The following is an 18,421-nucleotide window of genomic DNA, read 5'->3' on the forward strand; positions in this document are numbered from 1 at the left end:
AGCCATGAAGCACATGTCAGCAAGATTAAGCCATAATAAAAAAATATTAATAATAACGGGAAAGAGTTTTTTTTTAAAAAAAAAAACACAAGAGTTTATAAACTAATCTTCTTTTTGTGATGGGAGAGCAAAGATAAGCCTAATCAGTTCACAGACCAAAAGATAAGTCAGTTCATAACATACTATGACTAGATTCCTTATTATTTATTTAGCATGACACCCTTTTTATCTTAATTGTTCTCCATCCCACCGACCATTTGGGCTTCTAGTCCTTTTCATTTACCTACCAGGTACCTACACAAGATTGTTAGTCTGTAAACGTTACCTTTATACTTGAGATGGAAGCAAGCAATAAGAAATATGATATGACCCTAGCCAACACTCAGCATATGGGACAAGCAAGTCAAAAAGCACATCAACCATTCCAAATAATATCAGAAATAAACGTATCCAGGGATACTAATTAATTTGATAGGAGAACCACCATTAATTAACTTCTCCCCTGCTTTGATTGAACATTTGATATTCTTCCCCCGCCTCCCAATAGATGATCTTTATTGACATATACACTAGCCTGGTCCCTGCTTGACAAAATCCAAAGCCTACTTAGTTCCCCACTAGCAGTTTAGTGTTGAAAGTTTCAAAACAGAAAAAGCAGACAGACAATATCTTATTTCCGTGCTGAACCCTGTTAATCAGTAAAAATAAACAAAATCCAAAGACACCTCATCTTTGATGAATACTAGTATACTATACTATATCAAGTATAAAATAGAGAAATATATGGTTGTTAACCTAACAAATGGAATAATAACCAGATAAGATAAAGACTCTGAAAAGAGGCGAAAAAATAGCAGTATGATAATGTAAGCAAGATCTTAAAACAAAAACAAATGGAATCAAACTTGATAACAACAAGAGCAGGAGCAGCAACAGCAGCAGCAACAGCAGCAGCAGCAATTATTTAATGACTATGAAACAGGAAGAAATTGCTTACCATAAATTTGACACTATAAATGGCCAAGCAAACATCCATTTTGAGCTATTGACTATATTGAGACACAAAACATTCATTTTTAAAACAAGCAATCCAGGACAACAATTCATACATTTGTTAATTATTCTGTCATTACCCTATTAGTTAAGTACCAACTCAACCTGATTCAAGACAAAGAAAACTAAAAAAAAGTATAGTACACCATTAGCATTAACACAAAAGGAAGCACAAAAACAGACAAAATAGCAACATTTTTTGAAGTAATAATACTTTTTTTACATAGAAAGTATCATCATAAATACAAAAAAAAAAGAAAAAGAAAAAAGAACTACCTGCATAAACCTTAGTCGATGGATTCCAATGCTTCATCTTAATTCATCTCATCATTCATTTCTTCTCAACCTGAAATGTGATGCAGTGCAGGCAACACTGCCAATTTCACATCTTGCAAAACTCAAACTAGACAAAAAAAAAACTACTCAGGATGGTGGGATAAGCAATCCAACCCTTCAGTTCGGCTACGAATGATCCTATGGAACACCTCCCTCACCTGGCGTTCCAGCAAGTCCAACTCTTCCCGCATAGTATTGACAATTTGGGTTAATTCCTGAGTCACCTGCCTTATTTCCATCTCCTTATTCACTGGTAAAGGAAAGTGAGCAGCGTCCATCAATTCAGACAATTGCCTGGCACACTTCTCAATTTGATGAATTTCCTTCAACAATCCATTAGAGTTCTTCCTCTCCCTCTTCTTGGACTCCTCCATGATCCTCTCATGCATGGAAAGGATCGGAGACGCCCATGAGAAGCTACGGGAGAAGGAGAAATGGGTTTGGAGGCCGCGATCTTGGCAAGGGATCGCTGCAACAAGAGCCCACATAACAAAGAGAAGCACCGAGCTCATTGTGAACACTGGCACAGCAAGCCCATTGCTTGCGACGATCTCATGCCCGCGAGGAGCGGACAGGTTGTTCCCAATGGCCTGGAGCTGCCTTGCAGCGGACCAGGACCGAGACACGCTCCATGAGAGAGACCGGAAGTGACCTCCAGGGTGACGATGGTGGTCCCGGCTTGACGACGCATGATTGCTCCGGCCGAAGGAGCGATTGCGATTGCGATGTGCGAGGGCAGACCCAGCAACGTCTTTCTCTTCAAGCATCCCGACGGCGAGGTCAGCCAGGGCTTTCTTGGCCCGCCGGAGCTGGCCTTCGCCAATAGTCCTGAGACTAGGGTCAAGCGCGACGGTGACGATCTCAAGGTGTTTGTGCCATTGCCGCACCTGCTCGATCCCATCACGGATGGCGTTGCAAACGTCTAGGGCTTTGACGTTGCGCTCAAAGAACTCAGAGATGAGGCGATCGACGGGGGCACGGCTAACACAAGCGCGATTGTTGAAGAGAATCACTCGGAACTCTTCTTGGCAAATCACGAACACATTCAATAGCTTGCGAATCCACGGCAGCGACAAGAGCTCCTCTCCACCGCCACCTCCGCCGGCGAGGTCAAGGAGGAGATCAGCAGCATGGCGTTGGAATCCGTCAAGCTCCTTCTCTTGGCTAGAGCCATGCTCATGGTGACTATCCATGGAGTGCACCTGATCTCGTCGTATGCTAAGGATGGACCGCCCAATCGACGCGAACGGCGACGACGAGCCCTGGTAGTCCGTCGCCGGCATTGTCACATACCCAGCTACTAGCTTGAATCTCCCTCGAAATCCCACAAAGATCAAGATGAAAGCATGAAGAAATGGAAACCCTAGATAGAGATAGAGATAGAGAGAGAGATCGGAAGAGGAGAGGCCAAAAGGAAGAAGAGAAGAGGACAGTGATGGCGAACCTCGGAAGCCCTAAACGAGAGCTTTTATGCGGACCATCCACGCGGTTGAGAGCGGCCCGATTAACAACCGAATAACTCGGCGGGGAAAAACATGGAAAGAAACCATTTCCCGCTAATTAATTATTTAATTAAATTAAATTAAATTAAATTAAAAACAGTACTAGTAGGAGTATTATATTATTATTATGAAACCTTTTTCTTTTATGTAAATTAATTAATTAATTAATTAATTAATAAAGAAGAAAGTGGGGCCCGAACACGGACGCGGCCAAGCCGCGATGTCCAACGTGGCCAGTTAAACACTCCTCAGACTAGCCACGTAGGATGACACGTGGAGAGTAGAGAAGCTCGTTGTACGGAAATAAGACACGTGGAAGTCTGTGCTTGGTCAGGGATGGGAATAGACTCTGGACCGAGTCTGAGGCTAGGCTCGCAGCCCGCGTTAATTCTAGAAGGGCCACACAAGGGTATTATGGGGAAATCCTTAGCAACGCGGGCAGGGAGAACAGGCCAGAACAGAACGGAACGGAACGGGTCTACGTTTGCGTGTCTTGAAGAAGCCATACATGTCTTATCCTATGAATTCTTAAATTAATAAAAATGAAAATATTATATATATATATATATATATATATGGTAGACATTAATATATAGTTTTTGGGATGAAAAAATAATTTAATATTTGGAATTTTAAACGCTAATATTTAAATATGGCCATGGACAATAAATGTAAAGCTTTGAATCTAAACAACCAGACAGTGCACACGTTCGATGGAAAGCTCGCCAACAGGAGAAATCCCAAGTTTAAAAAATTAATTATTAAATTTAATTCTTAAATAATTTATTTATTTTTATAAAAAAAAAATATATTCTGGTTCTGTGGATTCTAGAGCAACTAGTGGCATTAAAATAATTACTAATTCTAGCTCTCACAAGGTGAAATTTAAATCCAACAACCCATTTATGTCAAACTAAACCTAAAAAATCTATAAAAAAAATCATTCTGTCACAATTTTTTTAGCATAATTTTTAAAGGTGTATACTAGTATCTATTTTGACTATATAATCAATTTAATTAAATATAATTATGACAAAATAAATATTTTATCAATCATTAATTGAGTTGGCCAATTAATTCATGATCGACTTTGATTTAGACAACAAACATATCAACCCATTTATTCTTCATCACAACCTATTTTACATGACTTAAACTTTGTAGAGAAATAAAAGTTTAATAACTTGAATTGTATCTTCCAATAAACAACTATATCCACATTTTAGCAACAATACCCATCCCTGAACAATATAGTATTCATAATTAAAAAATTTAAATAATTTGCCATTAAATAGAGAATTTAATAAAATATTAATCTAAGTTATAGTTTCCACTTTCCACCACGAGATCAAATAAACAATAGTCTATAAAATATTTAATAATTCAAGACTAGACAGGAGTATGTGTGAACAAAAGTTTAGATTTCATGTCCCCATTAAAGATGCGGACCAAGATTAGACATTGATAAGATAAGCCTTGTGACCAACCCAACAAAAATATTTTTTTTAAAAAAAAAATGAAGGGAATGGTCAGCATGCAACATTCACAAGGTTAACATAAAAGGAAAACAAAAAGGCTACACAACCTGACTAGCAGGTGGGATTTCTATTAAAGAGTTCCTGTTTTTCTTAAAAAAGAAACAGCTTGCAGAGCAGCAGCCAGAGCTCAATATTAATGGTAATGGCATCAAATTTTAATATATATATATATATATATATATAAGAAAATTATTTTTACACTCTAAAATTTTTAATTTTTAATTTTATCTGTTGTTGCATTGTTGCAATATGCATTGTCCGTATTTATTTCACCAAAGCAACCATTGTGTGTGTTAAGCTAGTGTACGTGGCAATCCATGTGGACCAAGGAAGGATAAAATCATCAAGAATATAAACTTTAAATTTTATTTAAAAAAACCTATATTTTTAATTGATGTATTCCAATAAAATCCAAATACCATCTATACTTCTCAGGAATTTTTCTATTATCCGATCAACAAGAACTTTTATTTCTTAACAAATGATGACTATGTCAAAAGATATGTGAACACAGAATGCATATTTTTTTTTGAATAAAATGAATAAATCATAAATTTATTAAAAAATTAAAAAAAAGTACAAATAACAAAAGAACAAATAGACAAAAACAAAACAGACAAACACACAATGTACATTAACATAAATCTAACAATGCCTGATTCAATAGGTAAAATTAAAATTTCAAAAGAGTAATAATGAAGCAAAATAATTTCCTCTTAATTAACAAGATGGAAATAAGTAAAATTAGATGCATCCTTAGGGTGTAGGAAGAACTGAAGCTGTTTATTTTAATCTAATTCAAGGTATTAATGGCTAACAATAAGAAGATTGATGAATGTAAGAGTTAAAGGAGACTGACCTGATGTTGATGTGGCACCAAAAGCTTATGGCATCAGCCAAAACTCAGAGGTGCATAACTGGGAGAAAAGCAATGTTAAATGCATTCATTAAATGCGAAAGCTCATCACAGCAGAGCAACAGTGGGGGGCATGGGTTGTCTAATGAACCTGTACAAAATGCATAAACCCAAAACAAAGAGTGAAAGAAACAGTACACTGGATAACAATCAAAACCAGATAAACTTAATTTCAAACTGCTGATTTCAATCTCCAGCCTGTTCATCAATATGTGAGGCTTGAATTAAATAAAACAATACAACTTTCAAATGACTGTTTTCCATTAAACATAGGCGTTGGAATCTACCTTATGTTATTTTGAATTATAAAAATTAGATTCAATGAGAAGAAATATAGCTCTGATAGAATTCAAATTTTTCAATAAATGGATATGTCAAATTTGCCTAAACTACCGCCTTCACATTAAAAAGATGGTAACTTTTTTTCTCGTACTAAGTGAGAGGTTAAGAGATCAATTTTCTCTCACGATATTTTGGTTGGGAAGAATAGCTTATTCTCCTTATCAAAAATCCACTTTCACATTAGAAGGATAACAATTATTTCTCTTGCCAAGTAAAAGATTGAGGGATCAACTCCCTCTCACAACATTGATTGAGGTGAATGACTTGTCCACCTTATTTTAAAAAATAAAAAATAAAAAAAAAGGAAAATTGCCTCAACTGTTAGTTGTCCTTAATAATTTTAATTTCCTTTGTGAATTGTGATAGATGGAAGTGGAAGGGTTCATACATTGCATTGGATTAGATGTGAGAAGTCCATGAAAAGGATATTGATGATGATGATGATGATGCCTGAAGAATAAATTTGTCAATCAACAAATTCAGATTAAATTATGGAGGTCCCAAAATCACAGGTAGTTGAAAATGCTGAACAAAGGACTGGCCCATTTTCTGAAAAAATTGACAATTCAGAGTTGACCCTCCACAGCTTGTGAAAGTTTCAACATAATTGACTTGGCCTTGGCCTAAAAGTGACCAGTGCATTGGGACTTCGTCTTGCCTAGAGTAGGAAATCCTTTAGTGGCTGAGGCTTTTTGAAAACTTAAATTGACTAGACTTGAGAAACCAACAATTCCACTGGAGAGCTGAAAATTTTTAGATTCATTGATGATGGTCCTTGTCTACATAAAGTGAAGGTATTGAAAACAGAAGCTAGTAAAGACACAGAGAGAATTGATATTCTAATGAGAAAAGTGAACAAGGGTGTGCCAGACTGTAACAATAACCGGTCATTAGAAGATCACTTCTTGAACAAAACATGCATGAATTAGTCAGTCACGTAACAAAGACCTCTTTGAAACATGAGTCAGCATGATGACAGTATGACAGATAACAAAATACACCTCATATATTCAAGAATCTACAGATGACCTCTTGCAAGATATATAGAAATGGAATCAAAGATAGATAAATGATGCGTTGAATCAGCTTACCTTGACAGTGAAGTATTTAGCTTCAAGCAAATATTTGTCATAGGTTCAACGTACCTGCAGTGGAATACTTTTTCTGCTGTTAAAGAGGTGGTCAAATGGCATCAAAGTTCTTCAGTGAGTTGCATATCAGACTTCAAAATAATGCATCATCAAAATAGCCCAGTAACTCTTGCACCAATGCAATTCTTGGAAGATAATCCTTGGAATCTTACAACATAAAGACCAAGTTGATCATAAAAATATATAAAAGTTCAAAGGTGTTTATATTAGAAAGCTCACTTTCAATTGTTTGGAAGTAATATTTGAATCATTAACTTTGTCTGATTTCAACTAATGTGAAGTGATAAACAAGGCATGTTGATACTTATTTGTCTAATCTTGAGTCTTATCTAGAAAAATTTGCATCCTGTTTTTATTGACTTTGATTTATTTATTTTTATAAAATTATTGACTTTGAAGCTTAATTAGCTAACAGGTCAGAGCATCCATTAATACAGCTAGTTGAAGCAGACTTAGAATCATGAAATTTGGACATATTAAAATTTAAATCAAGGGGGAAAGAAAGACTAAAATTTGCTTTAAAAACAGAAGAAAAATATAACATGTAAAGCAGAAAAAACTAAGGATGTTGGCGATTTCGGTAATAAACACAACATAAATTGCACAGTGAAACAATAATTAAAAAATAAAATCTAGTTTCTGAAAAGGTCAAAATAGTTATGAAATCATGAATCGTTCGGAGAACAAATTTAATGAAAATCATAAATTCTCTCTTATATGGTGGGAAGCAATAAATGCACCTTAGGCCTTTTCTCATTAGTATACAAAAATAGCCGAAATTATATATAAAAGAAAATGCTATACACCACCAAAATAACCTGTGAACACAAGTTACACAACCATCAAGTACTGCATTGACATCAGAAAAAAGAAATGTGGGTTTTCTCAAAGCTATGTATTATATGCACAGCAAATGAGTTTCATAGCTATCAATCATTACCTTCTTACTAGATTTCAAGTTTGAAGGGATCATCATACTGTATCTTGCAGCATTAAACTTTAAACAACCTTTAAGCTTCAACATGGACCTTGATACAATTTAAAATTTAAATGTACAACACAATTAGCTAAAGGCTGCAATTCCATATTCCATACAGAAATTCATCAAAAGTATACAGCAGCAAAGTTTCTTCCCTATCTGGTCTTAAAAGGTTGCGTCAAATCATACATAGCATATCACAGAAGAACTTCAAATGAAACACAGTTTAGATTCTAAGTAACATATGATTTCACAAGGACAGCATGTAATAGATTTCAAATGACCGGATGCTCTTGCACCAAGATCTGCAGAAGGTGCTAATCAGTGTGAAATCAAGAAACCACCAACCTATTCTTCATGGGGCTAACAAAATCAAAACCCTTCTATCTATGTCTGCATTCCAGACATTGAAAAAAATAGCCAGGTATCAGAACTCATTCTAAATTTAGCTCCTAATGTCATAAAAGAACATTTTTTATTAAAAAAAAAAACAATATAATAGTATCTTTTCCTAAAAACAATGCTAGGAAATCTGACTGAATGCTCTTGCTGCTAATTAGTGTGAAACCAAGAAACCATCAACCAATTGTTCACGGGGCTAACAAAATAATAATGATGCTTCTATGACTGAAATCTGGAAATTGAACAGAATAGTCAGGTGTCAGAACTCTTTCTAAACTTAACTTGTGATTTCACAGTAGGCCATTCTTGAACAACAATGCCGTGGTTTCTCTTCCTTAAAAATACACACACACAGATATATATATATACATACTGGGAATTCTAACTTGATGCTCTTGCAGCAATTTCTGCGGATATACTGATAAATAGTGTGAACTCAAGAATTTTTCAGGAAAAAAAGAGTGTGAAAACAAGAAACCACCAACCTATTCTTCATGGGGCTAACATAATCAAAATGCTTATATGATTGCCCACCGGACATTAAATAGAATAGCTAGCTGTGAGAAATCTCTAAATGTAGCTCCTGATTTCATAATAAGACATTCTTGAATTCACAAAAACCCAATGTCATAGTTACTGTTCATAAAACTCAAATATTTCCACCTCTTCATGTGAGTTCTAAACCATGCTGTGAATTCTAACAGGATGCTCTTGCAGCAAGATCTGCAGATACTGCTAATTAGTGTGAAATCAAGAAATCACCAACCTGCTCTTCATGGGGCTAAAATTAAAAAATTAATAAATAAAGAATAAAAAAATCCCCGTAAGACTGCACTCCAGAATTGAATAGAATAGCCAAGTGTCAAAACTCTTCCTAAATTTAGCTCCTGATTTCATTATACAACATTTGTGAATTCACAGAACCCAATCTACATATTTCCTTTCCTATAAAAATCCAGCAATTCAAACTTTTTCATATTAATTCCACAGCATGCTGGGAATAAAAATCATCCAAACCTAGTATTCCGTAAGGAACCACAACCAATTTAAGGCATTAGAACAAGATCAGGGAGGAAGAAATCACAGATACCAACCAAAATGACAGCATGATCAACACCCAATCTTGAAAAAACAAATTGGAACTACAGAAATGGTGAATTCTGTTGGGACGCAGTGGTTAACCTGGTCCATAGTCCCACATTGTCTGTGAGAGCCAATCTCTCTAGCCTTATATATTCTAAACCAATTCTTCCCTCTAACTGCAGTTATAGAGAAGTTAAGGTGATGGGTCCTTGTATTAACAAATTCCACAATGATATGAAATCATGCATTACCAAACAATGAATTCTTTAGGTGAAGTTCAAGCAAGAGATCAAAATAAAGTAAAATTGCAAGCGAATTAAAACCTAAAATCAAAGAATAATAGCAGAAAAAACATAGAAATTGTAACAAAAATCAGAGAAAAAGATTGATGAAACCCTACGAATTTCCACAGCATTGAAATCCCAAAGATTGGCGCCATTCAAGATTGTTTTCACTGGCACGTCAAGCATCATTCCATCTTGTTAAGCGCCATCATTGGCTTTGAGTTTGGGTTCCATCCTGACCCATATGAATTCGGGTTCAACCAGCACATCATGGGCCAACCTTTAAAAAAAGATAAATATTAAATTTAAAAAATAAAACATATACTGAGGTGGATTTTTTATAATTTTAATATTTTTTATTAATATTATGTTAACTTTTAGAGAAATGGTTCAGATCATCTTTCTAACTTTTTCATTTAAATAAAAAATTTTTGAACTATTTTATATCTCCAAAAGTCTTTTTTTTCTGGCAACTTACTTTTCAATACTTTTGTTAGAAAAATAACTGACGTTGATTGAAATGTCTCTTAGCGTTTTTAAACAGAAACACAAAATAATAAATATCTAAAACAAATATTAAATACAAAAACTATAAAGTATTAAATAAAATACATTATATATTAAATAAATATATATATATATATATATATATATATATATATATATATATATATATATATAATAAATAAAGAAAATATATTTTCATATCATGAGAGCAAAGTTAAATTTTTAAAATAAAAATAAAAGTTCGATAAAGTATGAATTCTGAAAAGACGAAAAAAATAAGTAAATTAAAAAAAGATTGTCGAGAAATTAAAATATCAGTGGAATTATACGATTTAAAAAGTTGCAAGAACTGAAGAATAATTTTTCCTAAATTTTAATGTGTATAAAAACAAAAAGACGTTTTGAAAATATTTATGATTTCAAAGCAGGTTCAATATTGGGAAGAAAGTGACTGTCTTTTTCTCCGTAATAATGGCCACCAAGGAAGGCCACAAAACCAAGAAAGAGGAAACATGTTGCTTTTTTGGATTCTTTTTAGTGTTATTCCCACCATATGTGGTTATATATACTTGTTTCTCTGATGTCATTGCAGTAGAGAAAGAGAACATGCGAGGAGTTCTTTGAAACCTTTCAGCTATCTTTGCTGCAAATAATACTTGGGATTTATTCTTGTTGGCAATGAAATCATACCTGGAAATAATAAACCATAAAAAAGATGGGAAAAATGCAGCTTAAGAAAAACATCCTGCCATTTCATCCTGGTTGATGTTACAGAAACAAATGCTACAAGAGTTAAAACGGATTATGTGAGGAAAGAAGATCAAATGCTGAAACATTGTTACATTAGACCAAACAGAAATCACTGAAACATGAGCATATGTTGTTTAATCCTTTTTGTTTCTTCTTGTCTTCTTTTGCTAATTTTTTTTTTCCTGACTCCACACTGGTTTATTCACAGGCTAGCTTGGTGTCGAAGCTGCTCAAACATATGGCAAAAGCCTGGAAGGCGGACAAAGGGTAGCGATAATCCATGGTGAACATGTCCTTGGCAACCTTACCGAATTGCAGGATGATCTTGTCATGCTCTGGAGGTGCTGGTTGTGATGGCGTTGGAGCTCCTGCAGGTGGTTGTGCGGCCGCAATGAGCTGGAAGTTCTTAACAGATGCGACAGTTACACGGCCGCGAAAGTTGAGGCACCAGCACTGTAGCTGTTCGTGCCACCTAGGTGCCTTGTTTCGGAGAACAAGAGGCCTCATTTTAACGTCTTCTTCCTCTTCGGTCCCTCTGGATCCCATGATATCAGAAAACCGGGCACTGCTGAAGTCCACGGAGTGGTGGTCCATGATGGATGACTTGGAGAAAGAAATGCTGCGGAAGGAGTCCTCCAGGGTGCGGGGAAGTAGGTTCTCAGGCTGACCAGGGACTGTCCCCCCAGCATCAAGTGATGAAGCAGGGATCGAGTACATGACACAATGCATCCTTCGCGGACCCCTGGTTCCCAGAACATTCAGCTCATATGTTACTTGTGCAATGTTGTAGCTGCCGGAAGGAACTTTAGGGGAGACCTTGGAGTAAAACCGCCGGCTGGTACGCCCTGGGTTCGGAACAGCTGCCCCATTGTATGGAGGCTGGGTGTCGTATATTATAAACTTAGTACCAAGGAAATTTGACCTGTGATGCCAGTATGCAAAAGATGAGTCCTTCGTCATCTAAAAATTTATGACTTGGTTTACAATAAGGAAGATTAGATGCCTTTAGAAACACTAACCTCAGTTTTCCAATGTAAGTGTTACTTGATCTTGATATATTATCAGCATCCATAGATATTATGTACTCTGTACAAGTGGTGCGCCGATTCCTCTTAGCTGACAGGAGGAATTTTCCATTCTCCACAAGCACCGCTGTGATGTTCAATTGATTTACATACATTTTTCAGATAAAAATGGTATGCTGTTAGCACCGGTACTGAAGACTCAAACAATCAACAAAAATATAGCAATTGTTTATGTTTAGGCCAGTAATGCAATAAGGAAATTTTTCGTAGCCTGAAGTTAACTTATATGAGCAGAAAAGAAATTGACAATAATACTTTGTTGGCTTCATCATCAATTTTCAAGAAGACGATTACAAACAAACAAATATCAAGGATGGAGAAGTCAAAGAATCAAACAGAACAGCTAATGGATGCAATAGCAGCAATGACAGCAAGGATTGAGCATATCAACAAGGAGAGTTTTGACCATACATTCTAAAATTCTATTTAAAAACAGTCAGTGAGATGCATGCTTAGTGTCAAAATGCTCTTTGCCAACCAAACGTTAATTCATCTATAACCATCATATTTAAAGAACACAACAAATGCAAGACACTAAGCATCTGCATAATTCAACCATGCTGATTCTATAATGTAGATACTACATGAATAATTCCACAAAACAATAGAATAGTATCAGTTGTGAGATCGAACTATAGCCTACCTGGGCTAAGACATAGAAAGAGATGATAAGTGTGATTTGCTTTGTCTCTCTTAATGAAGCACTGAATGGTTCCTTCTCTGGGTCCAGGCTGTGGAGAGAGACCAAAAAAACATGTCAAAAGACTACAACTTCCAAGAGCAAACAAGAATTATCACATGGTCATTGAAGAAGGGTAATAGCTAATTTCAATTTAGCAGGGGAAAGTTAAATCCCTGACCTAAATGGCCAATTCCAGAATTAGGATCAGGATAAATAACAATACACTACGATAGGCAATATGAAACACTGATGTAAAAAAATTATTAAAAAAAGTCATGATATTTCAGCCAGAGAAACCATGCATAGGCTGAGAGTAACACCTGTTTCAGAGACACTGGGAAAGTCAGCTTCCCACTGAATTCAGGACTTTTAACAATCTCTCTGCAGGTTTCCCTCCATGACCTGCAAACAGCTGCGCAGGCAACAACATGCTTGCGTGAAGGCCATGTGCTCTCACTTGCCTCCAACCTCTTTATAACATCACGAAGCAACTCAGGAGGCAGGCTTGCCCAGCGACTGTTCTGAATCACCAATGCAGGCTCGCCCAACTCATGCACTGATCCTTGTGATTTCCCCCTTTGATGTCCTGACAGTTTCACCTCAAAACTTCTCCTAGACAAACTCCCAAAACTATCTCTAACATCTCGGAAAAGACTTCTAAAAGACATCTAAACTAATAAAACTTGAGCCTGGCCAACTAAAACCGCCAAAGAATCACAAATAGCCACCCGCTTAAACAGCTGCAAGCATCACCAACAACTTACAACCAAGCATGAGCTGCAGAAATAGAAAGTTGAAGATGCAGTGTTTTCCTGAGAAAGCCAGCAAGGATAAAAATCAATGAACAAATAACTATATAGAAACATCCCTTTCTATAAATAGATTTTGTTTTCTTGCTGCAAAGTGAACACTATACAAAGACAAAATACACCAAAAATAGCTTTCAGATGGCTGTAAAACCTGAACATGAACCAAAAACTGGGCTAACGCTTAGGACAAAGCACAGAGTTCCAACATTCACAACATGTTCATGAGTCCTATCATCATGGAACAGATGAAAAACTTTGCATAGAAACAAAGAAATGATCAAAATACATGAAGACACTAGTCCAGCAAAAAAAAATCCTTTTATATTAGCATAGAGACAATACTCTATATTAATGCCTCTCCCATTGAAATGTTATGTAGTCAACTACATGAATTGACCCAAACCAAACAAGAAGAAGGAAAAACAACACGGGCGGCTACAAGCCACAAGGAGAGAAAAGAAGAAAAAGATTCAGTGTTGTGACAAGGGCACATTCCAGCAATATCATGTCTAAGATCAGATGCCTACACCTCCAAATTTGCCTTTGAATCAAATACGAATATTATGTGAAACTAATGGCGTTATTCGCTGAAAGAAAACAAACAAACAAACAAACAAACAAACAAACAAACAAAAAAACAGGAAAAATACAAAGAGAGAGCGAAAGAGGAGATCTGAAACAAAATTTTCAAACAAAATAAAATGAAAACCAAGCTTTCACAAAGAAAACAACAACATATGTATAGAGATCTATGAGTGGCCATTCAAAGATAGACACCAAGCAAACAAACTGAAAAAAGTTTCCGTTTTTCCATCAAATCCACCAGAAAAAATTTCAAAAACATCCGAAATGACCAACCGAAAATCACAGATCCAACACTATTAGGTATACAAAAACACAAATTCCACCATAAACCACTAAAAACAAACGATCTAAAAGTGAAAGCATACCTCCAACTCCTCAACACACAGAGCCGCAAAAAGTACACAATATACCAAGAAAAAAACCGAGAAAAACACCGAATTTCCAGCAAAAAAACAAAGAAAGCAATGGTACAAAGCGAATCCCACTCACCTCCACCCTCAAGAGATCGATCTTGCGTCCCCAGATCCCTTCCTTGATGCTCAAAGCCCTCAAAGCTCTGACCTTTTTTTTTGAGCATTCCCGCAGAGGCCGGACCTCAAAGTTCCATTAAATCCAGTTCACAATAAAAACAATATTCAAAACAATATATTAAAAAAAAAAACTCAGCAAACAAGTGAGCATAGTTTTCCTTCTATCCATCTCCCTGGTTTGACTTTCCGTTCCGTCAATTAACGGCATTTATCAAGACGGCAAAGTTTCCCGCTTTCCGTTCCAATTCAACTCCGTTAGTTTCCACCCCAGTGTGAATTGTCTATTCTACCCCTATAAATATACTAAATAGTCTTTTACTTTTTAAGCTTTAAGAAAATTAATATTTAATTTTTGTTCTAATAAAATCACCGGGGCTTACATATTAACAACCGTAATACGTAATTTATAACAAAATCATTAGGTGGCTTAAAATATAAAAAGTCACTTATAATTATCATTAATACTGTAAGCTATGGTGATCTTATTGTGTAACAAAAAACTAAATATTAAAGATTAAATTATAAATTTTTAAAACGGTGTCACCGAAAGAAAAACACTGGTAAAAGTAACAAATAAAAGTTATTTCACCTAAATAATTAAGATAAGATTATAAATAAAACTTTTTCATACATATATATATATATATATATATATATTATATTAAAAATATAAATAAAGTATTGACACCATCCATAGCTCTCCATATAGGCAACAAGAAGTAAAACATCTCGTGCAGCGCACAAGGCCTGTCACATGTTTGTCATAATGCGCGCATGAATTTGTGGAGATACGTGTCATATATGTTTTCACTTTTAATTATCAACCAAGGTTATAACTATTTAAAGATAATGCTAATTATTTTATTAAATGCAAATCTCATCATATCTTTTATTTCATGTCAACAAAGTGTGTTTGATTGAATGTCTAATAGAAACTGATTTAATGTTTAATCAATGTATTATAATCCAATCGTGGTGCTTTTAATTATGAATAGACACTTAATCTTAATCTTTTGGGTTTGCTTTGAAGCAAGAAATGAAGCTTGAGAAAGCACTTTTATCAAATATGTTAAACAATCTACTAAATTTTGTTTAACACTTTTTATTGCGTTACTGTTTATAAGTACAGTAATCACTGTACTATTATTTATCAGCACAGTAAAATTGAGGATATAAGAACATTCATGTATATATATTCGATAACTTTGATTGAATTATCACATTTTTATTATTACATGATTAATATCAGGGTTATGTTTTGTTATTAGTTTCTAGGATTTGATATGGTTGTTTATATTTAATATCTAGATTAGAATTTTATTTTTATTTTATCGTTATCTATTTCATATTTATCCATGTAACTCTATATGAACCATGGCAAAGTTTAGTTAATAAATTTATATCAATGTGTATTTTTTATTTATTAATATTTATTTTTGTTATATTGTTATGTTTTTTTTATTAAAGCGAAAAAATCATGAGATGGAGATAATATTGTGCCCTCATCCTGCATGAATTAAGATTCTAACCGTCTTTTTGACAATGGCACAAACACTCCGATGGTAATAAACTATTGTTGCCTTTGTTATGATTTTCATTAACTAATTTGATCTAGGTATTATTTATATTTATGAGGTGTATTTTATGATAATTTTTTGATTTTTGATTTTTTTATTTTCACCCACATATTTTCTAAGAGTCACGGACTTTAAACCAATCAAATACGAAATACTGAAAGCTCTATAAAAATAATAAACCCGTCAGTATTATTTAATATACAAATTTAAACTATCAAAATTACTTTTTTAAACTATCAAATTTTTCTCTGCACCGAGCAACTCCTGTTGGTCACACGTTGCTTTTCATATGTTGAAATAAATATGTTTCTTTGAAAATAATGGGATTAGAGCCAATCAAATAAAGTAGTGTTTGAAGTGGTCCATGTGGTTAACCCTTTGTCAAACTTAAGATGTGGCTGAAATGCACCAACTCATGAAAACTAGAGTAAGAGAAGAGCCAACTTGCCTTTTAATGCTTTTTGATGACTTAAAACATTAAAAACTCTTTTCAACCTTTTTATTATGACACATACTTAAGCACGATGGCAGTATCTTATTGATTAATCAAATAACAATTAATATAAATTAATGAAATAAGCTTATGACTCTTCAATAAGTGAAGGGCTATAAAGTTGGACTTCCAATTTATAAAATAAAATATTTGAAAACCACTAAAAATATGTACCCAGGCCAAAAATATTTACAGTTTGTTGGTTAGAAAAAAACATAATATACACCTGAGACCATCAACAGTTTGATTTATTAGTATCGAGTCCTATATATATATAGTATTCACATCTCTAATTAAAGAGGTGGGGTTTGAATTTTAATTGACCAAGTAAGAATATAAGTACTATAAAATTTGCATTTTGTACTTAATGTTTGTGACATCTTACATGTGTGACTTATCACATTTGTAAAAAATAAAAAATAATCATAATAATAAATTTTATTTTAAAAAAAACTTGGATTGTTGTGATTATTCACCTTTGTTCTTGGTTGGAATTTTTTAATAATATTTATGATTGAAATTTGTTTTTAATTAAATATTTATTTTTTTAACAAAGCTATTATAAAACAAAAGAGGTTTTCAAATCTCTTGTCCCAAACTGTTTTAAATCCTATATCACCCAAAGAATTAGAGGGTCAAAGATCGGTGCAGAGCTCCTATTCATCAAATTAAAAAAAGATAAATTTAATAAATCAATCACATAAAATAATTCCAAGAGTAGAAGAATCAAGGAATAATTAACAATTCATAGGGCTATGACCTAAGTTTGTCTAAGTTATCATGTCTGATTGCTTGGGAATTGAAAAACTTAACAAGAAGCATGAAATGAGCACTCTTTCTCCATTCATTAGTCTCAATCATGCTTCCTAGCTTATGCTCATCATCTCTCTTCCACACTTAAGCATGAAATAATTATAATCTAAAATAAATCAAAATAATTATCTCTATTATTATTATTATTATTATTATTATTATTAGTATCGTTAAATATAAATTAATTTGCCATCATTTATATTTCTCCGTGGTACAATAGATGGAGAAGATATCCAATTTTATTTTTAGAGCTTTTGATTTTGTTTATTTATTTTAACAAACGGGTCGGGTTTGGCATACCCATCCCAATCTAATAATGTGGCCCAGCCCAGCCCAGCTGAGGGCTAAATGAGCCCATGAGGCCATGCTCATTAACCATCTGATGGGCCTTGGGCCAAGGCTTCTTTCAAGACATACCTCCAAAAATAATTGATTATTTATTTAACTTTTAAAACATTGTACTTGCTTTATAATTTCTTAGACTACCATGAAATCAAAGACTTTAAGAAATATTGACATAAAGCCACCTTTTAATTGATTAACTTTTAATTAGTTTATATTTAAATAATCAATTTAATTGAAAGAATTGAGGAGGTAAGTGAAATAATATCATAATATTTTGTTTAGTCTTTTGCAGCGTAGTCGAAGAGACTCAAGCTTGGAGACGTTGTTATAATCATCAAATATAGCTTAAACTTTCTATGTACATCGGCCAATACATTGGAACACTGTCTCCTAATTGTGGATTTGTAGGAGATCTTTGAGACCAGATTCAATAACGCTACCACAAATTAATGATTCACTTCAATTGCCATTCTTTTTGGGGGAAGGAGCTACACTGTAGCTATTTATTAAAGAAAAAAAAAGTTTTACAAACTAAACTTAAACTAGACACAAAAACAAAAAAGACAGCAGAAATTGTTTCGAATAAGAAGAAAGGGAAAACAAACACAAAGACTCTACAACTCAGGGGTGCAATCCCGCTGAGTGATCTTCTTCATGAG

General features: G+C 34.2%; 2 protein-coding genes across 3 annotated transcripts; both read right to left on the reverse strand.

Moving 5' to 3' along the window:
• Positions 1-256: 256 nt before the first annotated feature.
• On the reverse strand, positions 257-2,861 carry LOC120270907. Of its 2 annotated transcripts, XR_005539710.1 has the most exons (3): positions 1,504-2,861; positions 1,330-1,399; positions 257-581 (listed from the first exon to the last, which is right to left on the reverse strand). XR_005539710.1 is itself a non-coding variant. In XM_039277986.1 (1 exon), exon 1 carries the CDS (start codon positions 2,670-2,672, stop codon positions 1,473-1,475), a length of 1,200 nt encoding a protein of 399 aa, XP_039133920.1. In that variant the 5' UTR covers positions 2,673-2,859; the 3' UTR covers positions 1,362-1,472. The 2 variants fall into 2 exon arrangements, 1 of the variants encoding a protein (XP_039133920.1); XM_039277986.1 differs by lacking the exon at positions 257-581 and having other exon boundaries at positions 1,362-2,859.
• Positions 2,862-10,824: 7,963 nt separating this feature from the next.
• Positions 10,825-14,639, reverse strand: LOC120270508 (tubby-like F-box protein 8). The gene is made up of 5 exons (XM_039277542.1): positions 14,494-14,639; positions 12,931-13,422; positions 12,572-12,659; positions 11,863-11,995; positions 10,825-11,765 (listed from the first exon to the last, which is right to left on the reverse strand). Exons 2-5 carry the CDS (start codon positions 13,276-13,278, stop codon positions 11,042-11,044), a joined length of 1,293 nt encoding a protein of 430 aa, XP_039133476.1. The 5' UTR covers positions 13,279-13,422; positions 14,494-14,639; the 3' UTR covers positions 10,825-11,041.
• Between the last annotated feature and the right edge of the window lie 3,782 nt (positions 14,640-18,421).

This window comes from Dioscorea cayenensis, chromosome 10 (assembly GCF_009730915.1).
Source record: "Dioscorea cayenensis subsp. rotundata cultivar TDr96_F1 chromosome 10, TDr96_F1_v2_PseudoChromosome.rev07_lg8_w22 25.fasta, whole genome shotgun sequence".
Lineage (NCBI taxonomy): Eukaryota > Viridiplantae > Streptophyta > Magnoliopsida > Dioscoreales > Dioscoreaceae > Dioscorea > Dioscorea cayenensis.

Coding starts and splice junctions, on each gene's coding strand:
- LOC120270508 (XM_039277542.1), bottom strand. CDS start 13,278: ATGTCTTTTAGAAGTCTTTTCCGAGATGTTAGAGATAGTTTTGGGAGT. Junction 12,660..12,930: donor TCCCAGTGTCTCTGAAACAG/GTGTTACTCTCA, acceptor CTCTCTCCACAG/CCTGGACCCAGAGAAGGAAC. Junction 11,996..12,571: donor CTTTCTATGTCTTAGCCCAG/GTAGGCTATAGT, acceptor TGAACATCACAG/CGGTGCTTGTGGAGAATGGA.
- LOC120270907 (XM_039277986.1), bottom strand. CDS start 2,672: ATGCCGGCGACGGACTACCAGGGCTCGTCGTCGCCGTTCGCGTCGATT.